The 13,711-nt window shown below is 40.6% G+C and overlaps 1 protein-coding gene across 1 annotated transcript in view; it reads right to left on the bottom strand.

The window, feature by feature from the left end:
* Positions 1–13,711, bottom strand: part of abcc8 (ATP-binding cassette, sub-family C (CFTR/MRP), member 8) — a 78,582-nt gene that overhangs the window by 3,561 nt on the left and 61,310 nt on the right. Inside the window, exons 25-34 of the mRNA XM_016576562.1 lie at positions 13,586–13,682; positions 9,845–10,092; positions 6,464–6,630; positions 5,442–5,511; positions 5,161–5,318; positions 2,812–2,904; positions 2,606–2,708; positions 2,347–2,460; positions 2,143–2,263; positions 1,818–1,948 (exon numbers count right to left, since the gene is read on the bottom strand). Of these exons, the coding sequence (XP_016432048.1) occupies positions 1,818–1,948; positions 2,143–2,263; positions 2,347–2,460; positions 2,606–2,708; positions 2,812–2,904; positions 5,161–5,318; positions 5,442–5,511; positions 6,464–6,630; positions 9,845–10,092; positions 13,586–13,682 (1,302 nt within the window). The remainder of the gene's footprint in view (positions 1–1,817; positions 1,949–2,142; positions 2,264–2,346; positions 2,461–2,605; positions 2,709–2,811; positions 2,905–5,160; positions 5,319–5,441; positions 5,512–6,463; positions 6,631–9,844; positions 10,093–13,585; positions 13,683–13,711) is intronic.

Below are 13,711 nucleotides of genomic sequence, written 5' to 3' on the forward strand. Positions count from 1 at the left end.
TTCTCCGCAGGGTTGACCCACTCCACCTTGAAGGTCTACGTGGCGGCCATTGCGGCCTACCACGCCCCTCTCGGTGGTCAGTCAGTGGGCAGGCACCCCCTTGTTACACGTTTCCTCCGCGGTGCACTGAGGCTTAGGCCTTCTGTACGATCTCGTGTCCCCCCGTGGGACCTGGCTGTGGTGCTAGAAGCTCTCTGTAAACCTCCTTTCGAGCCGATAGAGGAGATATCTGATCGCCATCTCACTATTAAGACTACCTTCCTTCTGGCAATTTCTTCTCTCAAGAGACTTGGGGATTTGCAGGCCCTTTCAGTGGCCCCTTCTTATCTAGACTTTGCGCCCGGTCTGGCCAAAGCGTTTCTCTAACCTCGTGCGGGTTATGTTCCTAAAGTTCCCTCCTCTACACCGTGGCCTGTCGTACTCCAGGCCTTCTGTCCTCCCTTTCAGAACCTAGACCTGCAGAAGCTTAATTGTATGTGTCCAGTGCGAGCACTGGACGCATACGTCCACAGAGCTGCCCTGTGGAGAAGGGCAGACCAACTGCTAGTGTGCTATGGTCCCCCCAAGAGAGGTCTTCCTGCTACTAAACAGAACCTCAGCTGGTGGATAGTGGATGCCATTTGTCTTTCCTATGAGTCCTCTGATCTCCCCTCGCCCATGGGGGTCAAGGCTCACTCTACCAGCAGCCTCCAAGGCCTTTCTGGCAGGTGTTTCTATGCAGGACATCTGCAATGCTGCGGGTTGGCTGAAGGGAACATCTCCAGGTTACGCATGTAACCATGGTTCCCCGAGGGAACAAGACGCTGCGTTTCAGTGCCATACTTCCGGCATCCCTGTGAGCACTTGCTTCATTTCCCAGAAGCTGCCTCTGTATCCACCGCACGTGCTTTTAAGCTTCCTGGTCACTAAGTTACCCCGCCTGTGACGTCTCGCCCATCCATTGGACTGATTACACACGTGATTCAGAGTGTGGTCACGCTGAAGTAGTTCTCATAGCTTTTCAATGCAGCGTCTCGTTCCCTCGGGGAACCAGGGTTACATGCGTAACCTAGAGATGTTTTTATTAGTTGACTTAATTATATATAATCATATTTTATACTTTAATATGAATAATTGTGTATTATTACAATATTTATAATAAACTATTTTAATTATTTTGATAAGCGAATACATTAAAAATAGTAAAAATATTATAAAATTATATATATATATTAGTGCTGTCAAACGATTAATCGCAAAATAAAAGTTTTTGTTTACACAATATATGTGTGTGTACTATGTATATTTATTATGTATATATAAATACACACACAAGCATGTATATATTTAAGAAAAATTTTATATTTGTATATTAAATATATTTATATATAATATATGCATGTAAATGTATGTATGACAGCACTCATTTTAATATCTAATATGCTATTTATTATTCATTATTTTGATATATCTGATAATTGTTTTTAAATATTTAAAAGAGAGAGTGTGTGTGTGTGTGTGCGCGTGCGCGTGCGTGCATTTAATATTTTAATACATTGTAATATTATAACTTAATTATTAAAAAATTCCATTTAATATAATAATACATAGTTTTTACATATTTAAAGCAATATATGGAGCATATATTTTCTGTTCATATATATTTGTAAATTTTTTACACAGTTAAATAGATAATTACAATTTGTAATTAATAATTATATTATTATAATACATACAGTATGTTAAAAAATATGTTATTACGTTTACACCACCAAAAAAAGCAGTGATATTTGTCTTAACAGTTTTTGACTTTGTTTCCAGAGGACTGTCAGTTGTACCTTTTGTCCTGGGCTGATGTGGGCATTGACGTGTTTGAGGACCGGCTTCAGGGTGCTGTCGTACCTCACGCTCAGATTCTGGATCTGAATCTTACCCTGCTGAGGCCAACCCTCAGGAACCTGAGACGCCGCTGAGAGAGAAACATTCAACCAAAGAGACAAGAGGCGTAAGTTATACAGAGATGGACAGAAACTGAGAAAATAGGAAATGAAGGAGACAGATGCTGAGTGTACAAGTACAGTGAAAATGAGACTCGAAGGTGAAGAGCGAAGCGGCTGTAGTCAGTAAACGTGGCTCGTATATCCAATGCGACATGATACTCACACAGCAGACCCTCGTAGTTTTCAGGTTCAGTCTTCAGCAGAGCTTTTATCTTCTTCACAGCTCCCAGCTGCACCTCCATGTCTGCCAGATTACGCACCATCCAGTTCAGATAGTTGGACACCTGAGAGATATAATATACAGAAGTTATCCAACATTACTGATGATCAACGTGTGGAAAGTATTTATATGTATGTGTGTTCTTACCATGAGGGCATACGTGAGTCCCAGCCCCACCAGCCCCGTGGACAGATGATTGTACAGAGAGTTTGTGATGGACGCCACAGCTGCTATTAGGACAATACAGGCCCCAATGTACTCCTGCAGGTGATACAACAGTATCACAGTTACTGCTGAGCCTATTTTAGGCAGCATTTGATCAAACGAAGAAGATATTTATTTTTAACATCACAGAAACTGGAACAAACAGTAACGACACAACGACTTGTGTGGCTTATAAACGCACCATTCGAACCTCCAGCCAGCGATTGGCCGCTGTGAGGAAGAGAGAGGCCATGTTATTGGCATCTGTGAACTCTAGAAGTCTCTGTCTGAATCTAGGCTCATACCTAAGAAAGGAAAGTACCAGAAGAATCTGTTTAAATGGAAGGCATTTAGCAGATGCTTTTAACCAGAGTGACACCATCAACAGATGAACGTTGTTCTGCGCACCTGAACGCTCTGATGGTTGTGAGCCCCTCTACTGTCTCAGAGAAGTGTGAGAGCAGAGGAAGCTGTGTGCTGTCTTCCAGCTGCTGGAGATCTCTGCAAATACACACACGGGTCAGTTCAACTAAACATCTGAATGCTTAAAGGGATAGTTCACCCAAAAATTTAAATTCTGTCATTAATTACTCACCCTCATGTCGTTCCAAACCCGTAAGACCTTCGTTCATCTTCGGAGCACAAATTAAGATATTTTTGTTGAAATCCAAGAGCTCTCTGACCCTCCCATAGACAGCAACACAACTGACACGTTCAAGGCACGTTCAAGGCACGTTCAAGGCCCAGAAAGGTAGTAAGGACATCATTAAAATAGTCCATATAACATCAGTGGTTCAACCGTAATTTATGAAGCTATGAGAATACTTTTTGTGCGCAAAGAAAACAACTATGACTTCATTCAACAATTTCTTCTCTTTCGTGTCAGACACACATCTCTTCACGACAGTACCATGACGCATGTGTTGCGCCTTGTTTTCGAGCAGAGGAATGCGCACGCATGCATCGTGGTACTGTCGTGAATGAAAAGAGACGTGCGTCTGACTTGAGAGAGAAGAAATTGTTGAATAAAATCATTGTTGTTTTCTTTGCGCACAAAAGGTATTCTCGTAGCTTCATAACAATACGGTTGAACCACTGATGTCACATGGACTATTTTAACGATGTCCTTACTACCTTTCTGGGCGTTGATCGTGGTAGTTCCCTTACTGTCTATGGAGGGTCAGAAAGCTCTCGGATTTCGGAAAATATCTTAATTTGTGCTCCGAAGATCAACAAAGGTCTTACATGTTTGGAACGACATGAGGGTGAGCAATTAATGACTAATGCTAATTAATGAATTAAGCCCTTTAAATAATAGGTCACCCAAATAAGAAAATTCTCTCATTTACTCACCCTCATGCCACTCCAGATGTATATAACGCTCTCTCTTCAGACACGAATGAAGATTTTTAGAAACGTAATCCATCTCTGTGAGTCCGTACAAGTACATACCACCATCATGACAGTAATCCATACAACCCCAGTGGATGAATCAATATAAACTTGACTATAAAGCATGGCTTCCTGCCAACATGCATTCACGAGAGGGTCAAGTTTACGCTTGAGAAGTTGTTGCATTGAAGCTCGCTCGAGAAGTGTTCCTCTTTGCTTCCACATCATTTCATGTGAGCTTCACACGTTTTATACACACTTCACCACATGCTTACATCATACTTTACAAGGAACTGACATCAAGCATAAACTTGACCCTCTTACAAAACTTTTTAACTATAAATCGTTGTTTCCTGCTGTCGTACATGCTTTCAAGAGAGCGCCAAGCTCACATGACGTATTTCACTGTGCTTCCGCATCACTTCTCGCACGAGTTTCACACTTGCACTTCACGTCATGCTTACATTTACACAAAATGTAAACCCACATTTTTTGTTGCATTGTAATGTTTGTGCAAGAAGGGACGTTTCTCTGTGCTTCCGCACCAGTTTTCGAATGAGATTCATAACATGCTTACACTTCACTATGCACTTACGTTTACGTCAAGTGTAAACTCAAACACAAGTTTGCGCAAGAAGAGGGAGTTATTTGTGCATCACTTTAGCTTCACAACAACTTTACACATCACACTTTACAATATGCTTACGTCATACTTCACAACATGCTAATGTTTGTCAAGCAAAAATTCGACTCTATTGTGAATGAATGTACGGCTGTTGGGCAGAAGTAATAGTTTTTTTTTTAACTATAAACCATCGCTTCCATCCAACTGTTATACACGCATTTGTGGACCACCACTTTTCATGTAAACTTCACAATGCAACAACTTTTCTATTGAACACGTGTATGACAGTTGGACGGTTTATGGTTTAAAAAAAACATTATCATTCATATTTTTCTTATACACACCTGTCGGTTTGTTTCAGAAGACATTGATTCATCCACTATTGTCATATGGATTACTGTCATAATGGCTGTATGTGTCAACTTTTGGGCGCCAATTGCATCATATGGACTATTTAAGATGGATTATTTTTTTTGAAATCTTCATTTATATTCATATGAAGAAAGAAAGTCACATAGAGCAGGGGCGGCATGAGGGTGAGTAAATAATCATAGAATTTCATTTTTGGGTGAACTACAGTATCCCTAGTATTGAGATTAAATTTGTCAAATCAATATTAGAATACTAGAATAAATAAATATGAAATCAAGCAAAACAAATCTGGACAAAGTATTGCAACTGCATTGGAGAAGTAAACAGTTTCATATAAAAGCCTCTGATAAATGAATCTGACTGGTTACTTTGATGCGACTCTGAAGTATTTCTGGATGAAGTAGCAGGCGATGGCCAGCGGTATGACTACGATGAGAAAAACCGGTGTGACATATGAGATCACACCCAGAGCTGATACACACAGCAGCGTGGAGCGACTCAAACACTCCAGAGTGGCGGGAATGTGCTGAAACATAGAGAGACCGAAACATTCCTATGCAGTTATTTAAAAGCTCTTGCTAAATGCTGTAAATGCCTAGTAAACCAAGGACAAAATATTGCCTCACATAGACAGATCGTAACATCATACCTGATCTATCGTATTGGTATCAGAAGAGAAGCGGTTTAATATGCTTGCTAAAGGAGTCGTTTCAAAGAACCTGGGAAAAGAAAGATGGGAAGAATTTAATCTTATATCAAATTTAGCCAAAAGCCACTTTTTTTCATACAACAAAACTGGATGGTGACCAGTGGCTGTCAAGCACCAAAAAAAAAGCACTATATTCCAATGACAGCTTTGTATAAGCAACAGTCCAAAATTTTAAGGTCATTATTCATGCTTTCATGTGTACATAGTACATTTTTCAGTTTTTTTTTTTTTTTGTCTGTCCTTGAGGAGTTTGAGAGCTAAATAAAAAAAATTAAATACAAAATCTCTTTTTTGGCTTAAATATACCCTAAAGCAGGGACTTTTCCATCATCCTAACCACTACGACTTAAATTTTACATGGAATACCGTAGGAGATATTAAGTTAATATTTTAATAATTTAACACGTTTGCATGCTCATGTTTCTGTCAGTTAATGGTCACATAACATGCAAGTAAACAAATATAATTATAAAAAGTAAACAAAAATAATAAATACAATTAAAAATAATACATTTAGCTTATTGTTTATTTTAAAATGTTTAAGTATATTTAATTATTTTTATTATTAAATCAAATGCTATTATTACATTTAACTATTATTATTTAATTAACTAGCTTTTCACCAACTCATGAAGCCCAGTTTGGGAAGCAGTGAGTTACAGATTAGCATATCACCCTATCTGTCCAGATGTCCTTCCATGAGCACTTAGAGTGTTTCTAAGACGCTAAATCCCCCTAACAATGTTTGCTTAGCTAAATGAGCCATAGAGAGGGTACACAGGCAAAGAGCAATAAAACAAGCCACACATAAACTCTCTCTCTACTATGCTCCTGGCCACCTACCTCATGTCCTCTCATCTAATACATACCCACACACACCGTGACTCAGTCATGACAAATTACACACAATATACAATAACATTCCACATAAACACTTCAGGAATATGAAGGTTTAGATGTACCTCATTGGGGCAAGGATAATATTATTGAGCAGACTGTGGTGGAGTTCTTTGGCCACCCGCAGGCCTGTCCACTCCACAGCCACTGATGTGACCAGACAGAGTACGATACCCAGACAGCACAGCAGACTGAACACCAGCAGGTATGACGAGTGACTGAAACCAACGTCCTGTAGGGAGAACAATGATGAGACTTAAAAAACACCAACTCACTTGGTATCCACATGAGCTGAAGGCGGAATATATCTGTGCACAGGTAAGTGATTCTATCAATCTAATCATAAGTTAGCATGTTTTGTCATGGTTATACTTTATATAGAACAACAGCTGCATATTTTAAGCATTTATTTACCAGTATATAAGTGTTGTAGTGCTGCAAGAACAATAACTACAAAAATAAAGATAACTATATTAGCATCTACACCGATGGACGATAATATTCTGTTTATTATAAGCGCACACTGCCGTTTTTTCGCCTGTCACTTCAAATGCTCAAACTCTTTAAAGGCCACGAAAACAATTAGGAACAACAACCGCATTTAAATACAGGAGTGAATCCTTTAAAGGTCCCATATTGTCAAAACTGAAATGTCCTGGCTTTTTTCATGATAACTGAGGTCTAGGTGCTATTTAACTACCATATAAGTTTCAAAACAGTCAGTCCACAGTAAAATGCACACAGCCTGCTTAAAGTTCTAGCTATTTTTCACGAACCGTTGTGACTTCCGTAAAAAGTTGACGTCAGAACGACACAGTCACCGCCTTCAGTCACCACCCCGAGCACCACCCACAGTCCCACTCTCCTTTTGCCAAACCCCCAGACAACATCACGGTGACGTCGGCTGACCCTAGTTAGCTGTGGTTGGCCTGGCCGTGCGTCACTCAGAAAACAACTGGCCAATCAGAAGAGAGGCTCATGAATATTAATTAGACAGGCCAAAATCGACCTGTTCTCAGCAGAGCTCCTGAGAAAGGAGCTGTAAAAATATATTGAGCTGGTTTTTGGTACTTATACCGCAAATATATATTCTTAAGGACATCAAAACCTCAAATAAAACTCCAGAAAGGTGTAAAATATGGGACCTTTAAATTATCGATTTGTGTGTGTGTATGGAACAGAATTCTTCATTCTCGAAACTGCTGTGATTGACACCATGGACATTTAGTATCCACTATTTTTAATCAAAGTAATACTACAGCAATCAATGACGTGTTATTTTCAGTGATTTTAACTAAAGCACTGTCAACAGAGCCGTTGTGTTTTGTTTATGTTTGGAAGGCTACTTCGCAAAGCGCTATCTTGAATAGTTGTCATGTCCACTTATTACAAGTAATGCTTATTAAGCATCTTTGGGCATGTTATTTGGACTCAGCTGATACACTTAGTAAAAAGCTAATAAAGTAGGCAGGTGGAGTTCACTTTTTTTATAGCAAGATCTGGCAACACTGAGTCAAAACAAGACACAACTCTGATACGCATTTAAATATGCCATTAACAACCAGCTGTTCAGTTATCTTCTGTAAACACTGTGTAGAAGTACGGTTGCCTCTACCAGAGTTTTTCTGGAGTCAATTCGTTTGTAGAATGCGATTATCACTCCTGTAAATTACTGCCTGATGTGTACACAACAGAATTGAGCATTAAAAGGTGAATTGACTCCGTTCTTCAGCTGGAAAAAACAATCTTCTGAAAGTGATTCCAACATTATTGTTTCTCGGTGTCATTATTATTATTATACTCACAGAATGAATTAAATTACACATCAAGACTGAGGATTTTCTGACTGATGTACTGCAACCCTCCAAATGCTAATCTTTGTAATCGCTGGCTAATCGCTGTAGAAATAACAAACTGAAAGAAAATCAATCGAGCAATCAAGACGACTAAAAGGCTATTCATTACCGTAGAACTCCAGCAGAGAACATCAATAATGAGAATTTACTTAAAAACATAAGAACTAATTAGTGGAAAATCTAAATCAGGTTTAAGTCTACTTTGCATTCTGCATGGCTGTTTAAAATGTGCTGAGCAATTTCCTAAGCAGTGATGGAGAATTAAGTATTGATCAGAATGACTGATTTGTGAAAATACAAAAAATAGGTTGATAAGATGTCCTGTAGTGTCTCTGCTCAAGAGAAGCATGTGAAGTGGAAAAAAAATTAGATTTTTTGCACTTATCGCACAGAACAGCTGTGTGCAGACAGCTGACCCCTTAAGCAAACCCCTTTTGCTGGATCTTTCTGTCTATGAGAAAGGCCTGAAAGATCTGGAGAACCATTGGCTTCTTCTACGTTTACACAACAACGGTGTAGTCAAAAACGGAAAAGTTTTTCCCTTGCATTTTTAAAAAGTTTCACGTATACACGACAATGTTTTCAAAATGATTCGCGTTTACACATATCTGCGGAAACGTCCAAAAACGCTGTATTACGTATGCCAAGCCAGTAGTTGGCGCTGTCACCTTGTTAGTAAACAGTACCTGTAGGAAAGTGACGATTATTATATGCTGTATATGCATCTCCGCTGTTATGCGCATGTCTACATACCTAACACATACTATGTACGCGCATGACATCACCGTTTTCAAAGATTCCCGTATTGGGTGTTTACACGGAAACGATAACGGTGCCGTTTTCAAAAACTTGCACTTTGAAACCCGTTTTCAAAAATATGCGTTTTCAGTTCTCAAAACGCCGTTGTTGAGTAAACAAACAGTCAAAACGCATAAAAAGTTTCCTGTTTTTGGCTGAAAACGTTGTCGTGTAAACGGCCCCTAAGCCGCACAATTTTCACCATCTGACTGAGTCAAGCTGAGGTTTATTAGATAAACGTCCTCTCCTCTAACCCTGAACAACTGGAGTCTAGCCTTACTGTGTTATCTGAGCTGTCAGAGCACATGCTAGCTCCAGGCTAAGCCCACCACAACATGCTCTTCCTCAGTGACAGCGGTGGTCTATTAATAAAGTGAGAAGTCTGTTTCTGGTTCTTAACACCTTCTCTTGTCTTTTTCCAGTGTGCTATTCTCAGCATTTATGTGCACCATGGACATATAAAACGCCAGTAGGACATTACAAATTTGGCAAATTTATCATGGAGAATTTTAATAACACAAGCAGCCAATGAAATCATGCATCTAAGCTGTCCAAGATTGAGGAACTGTGCCACTTCAGCAGGTGCAAACCATACATTATGTAAATCTTAAACACTCTGAGCCTAAATCATTCAAGAGGGCATAGACTTTTCAAAGTAGAAATCAAGGCATGTGTCAGATGTTCACTTTTAAACAAATTTGACCAGAATATCATAGAGACTTGTAAACAACCACATAGCATTCTTCAGAAAGTGTAAAAATTGAGTTTACACGTAAGATCTGCTATCTTTACCTGCACTAGGGAGCAGTTGTGTGCAGCTGCATCGATTTTGGCTGTGATGACTTTGGACGTCCAGTGAGCGAGCCAGTAGTCGATGGCCACCAAAAGAGAGTGTTTGAGGAGCTGGGACAGCAGGAGCAGGAGAAGCAGCAGGAGGCCTGCTGAGCTCAGGTACGTCCCACAGGATCTCCATGGGATGGTGGCTCTGTGCCTCATCACTCGAGACAGGTTATCTTCTTCATCGCTCTCCACAGACTGTTCTATATATAGCAAAGGATAGACAGATATTGAATTGTGTAACATACAGTGTGACAACTTGTCCCAGGTAGAAAGATGAAGAAACAGACATACAGACAGATCATGTGACAACCAACTTATCCCTTTTGACATTCATATAAAATATCCTTGTCCACGGTATGATCTTTTGAACAAGTGCAAACTTGAAGTGTATAGAGCACACTGCACTTGCTGCTCTAAATTTTAAAAGCAGCGTCATGCTGGCATTTAAAAAAACCCACACAAGTGTAGGTGGATGTCAAAGAGGGGAGATATAGAAAGGAATAAACATGAGAAAAAAGGCTGCAAAGCCCATAGGCATGTAACACTTGGACCATGCCAGGAATACCCTTGAATACGTACTAGCACAGCACATTAGCCATCATGAAGGGAAAAAATGTGCTACAACCCACTATGGTTTAAGAACTCAGCACAATCTCAATGCTGAGGAGACAGAACCATCCCCACATTCATTATTCATTCATTCCAGCATGGTCTGGACCGGCAGCAGATGATAAATGCTCTTGCTCTCTCTCCCATGCTACAACTAAAATCAACCATGTTTAGTGAACAAATCGAAATAACACCTGGAAAAAACCATCTGCTACTGTCAATGGCAGTTGAGGCTAACCAACCAAACCCTGAACCCTTGGATGTATCCAGAACATAGTAAAACACAGAGAACACAATGTGTGCAGTGACACTTCTGGAAGAGTTTCTGGTCACTTTTTCAAGCAAAGCATGGAGTCCACTATTTTGTGAGTCACTGCAGTGAGAAGGCCAACCTTTCAATATACATTCAGGACTGGAGTATACTGAAATTTGTCCAACTGCCACATGACTGCCGCTCAGCCTATATCTGCCATCTAGAGAATACTCAATTACTGTAAATCATTATTTCCCTCCAGCACATGAACACAGGAACTCTTCGATGCACTGAATCTAGTGGCACTAGCATTATCCTGCAGACTAATGCTTTACAGCAGGTGGGTCCAATCCTGCTCCTGGAGGGCCACTTTCCTAAAGAGTTTAGCTCCAGTTCACCTGCCTGCAAGCTTCTAGTGATCATGAAAACCTTGAATAGCTGGTTCAAGAGTTTGCCTGCCCATTCAATCCTGCCAGATAATGGTAATCAAACTTGGCTTGCTGTCCGCGAAGGAGGCTCGAACCCGAGGCTCATCTCGAGCACAGGGTAAGAACCCCCCTATGATGGTACAGTGTGGAGGAAAAAGAGAGAAATTAGAGGAGAACCGGAAGAATTGTCTCTAGAATGGAGCAATGACTGCTGCTTATATATCGTTGTAGCAATGATTGACAGGACTGGATGATTAGGCTCCTGCCAAACCTGCATTGGGAACTTCATTTCAAGTGTGCCTGATTAGGGTTGTAGTCAAGCTCTGCTGGATAATAACCCTCCAGGATCAGGTCTGGACACCCCTGAATTACAGACTTTATATGCTGTCTTCACATTCTCCCATGAAGTCCTACTTACAAATTATCAACTACAAACTTGCAAGTAATGTGCGTTTGGTGTGTAATTGATGCTGTAAGGCAGGGGTGTCCAATGTGGCTCCTGGAGGGTGTGGAATTACAAATTTAAGAATCTGTTTAAGATCTGCTGATCCTACATCTTGACATAACATCACATGAAAACTAAGGTGAAGGACATTGTATTGGGTATTCAATATGAACCTGATGGCAGCAGTTTAATGATTAGATTAACTAGGGTTTCCAGTGAAGGTTTCTGCAAGTCTCTGATTTTCTTACTCTGAGAGTGTGAATGTTTACATGGCTTTAGTTCTCATGACCAGGTGCTCCTTAAACCAGTTGGGGTACTGTTATCTGTAGGGACTAATGGCTCATTTCCACTGAGCGGTACGGTTCGGTATAGTTCAGTACGGTATGCAATTATTTTCGTTTCCACTGTCAGAAGTTGTGAATGGTACCAAAATAGCGAACCGCGCCGTACCACTTTTTTGGTACCCTTCCGTTGGGGTACCTAGCACAGCAGCGGGTACCAAAAGGGTGGAGCTAAACTCACTGCAGAACGTTGATTGGTTGACTAGAATCGTCACTTTTGCATGATACAAGGGGATAAAGAGTCCTTCACTCATTCCGCTGAGTTGTGCTTATTGTCATGCTTTATCGTCGATCGCTACTTTCCGGCATACACCACGCCTATCAAGAAGGGTACTGTTGGCAGTGGAAACGCAAGCTGGATCAGGGTTACCTGTACCGAATCGTATTGTACTGAACTGTACTGTACCGCTCAGTGGAAACGAGCCATAGGTTTGCTGGAGCTCGCAGTGGGGGGTGATTTCCTGTATTGTCTTTTGATGTTTTCGGTTAGTGGTCACTTCTGAGGCTGTGTGTAAGATCACCACATTTAAGGACTGACCACTGAATGCCTATAAAATACAATGTATGCCTACCTTAGTCTGCAGGTCCACACAGGACTTTGTCAAAAAATAACGAACCTAAAGATACACCAAGAGTCTCCTTGTCTTTGCTTCTGGGTTTCCTACAAGGGCCAACATCCTGTAGAGTTTAGTTCCAACCTGCTCAATCAACCTGGCTGAAAGTTTCTAACTGAGGTTCTGAAGACCTTGATTAGTTCAGGTGTGTTTAATTAGTGTTGGAGCTAAACTCTGCAGGACAGCGGCCCTCCAGGATTAGAATTGGACCCCCCCCATGTAGTAAGGAGTTGCTTCGGGAAGGTGAACATCAAGAAAGCAGCAAGAGCAAAAGTGTCCTGTTACTAAACTTGTTCAAGTTGTGAAATGTTCACAAATTATGCATAACACAACAAAAACAAAGCTTAAACAACTATGGCCATATTCTCTATACTGGGGCAGCCAACCCTTTCAAAAAGTTTAGCTCCATCCCTAATCAAAAACACCTAAACTAACTAATTAACGTCTGCAGGAAGGAAACCCTCCAGAGTCAGGGTTGTCTAGCTTTGCTCTATACCAATTGCAATTTTCTCACTGCAGGAAGAGACCTCTGGATGATGCCAATATGTTGCCCTGTTCCACTCGGAAGGATCGTATTTCTTAATTACAGATTAATTACAATGCTCAGTCTAGGCTTGCCACCAAGACCAGGGACCTCAGCCATCTGTCAGTGCATCCTGAGCTTCCTGACAGGTGGTGAGAGTGGGCATCCAAACATTTTGGCATCAGGACTTGCAGAGGGTGTTGCAATCAGATAATTGGCTTTTTTTCAATGCTGCAGTCAGCAAAAAAAAAAAAAAAAAAGGAACAAGAAGTATTACTACTCTCCTGTCACCCAGATCTTTAATGAAGATTTATGAGGATTCCTACCATGTGCTTGCATAGTTAACAATGCAACAACCCATTGTCTTTTAATTGCAAGGAGCTTGCAGGAAAAATCCGTTATTGTATCAGATGAGCATATAATACAAACACTGCTAAAAAGCTCATATTAGTGTTTTGCCGCATGTTTATCTACTCTTACCTTCCTCTTCCTCCTCAGTCTTTAAAGCCTCTCTGGAGTACATGGCTCGCCTCAAGTTTTTTCTTTCCAGCACCGTCATATTCTCATCTACTGTCTCCTGGAACACAAAATAATGGAGAACAGGGT

The sequence above is a fragment of the Sinocyclocheilus rhinocerous genome, unplaced genomic scaffold, assembly GCF_001515625.1.
Source record: "Sinocyclocheilus rhinocerous isolate Xijiao unplaced genomic scaffold, SAMN03320098_v1.1 scaffold954, whole genome shotgun sequence".
Classification (NCBI taxonomy): Eukaryota; Metazoa; Chordata; class Actinopteri; order Cypriniformes; family Cyprinidae; genus Sinocyclocheilus; species Sinocyclocheilus rhinocerous.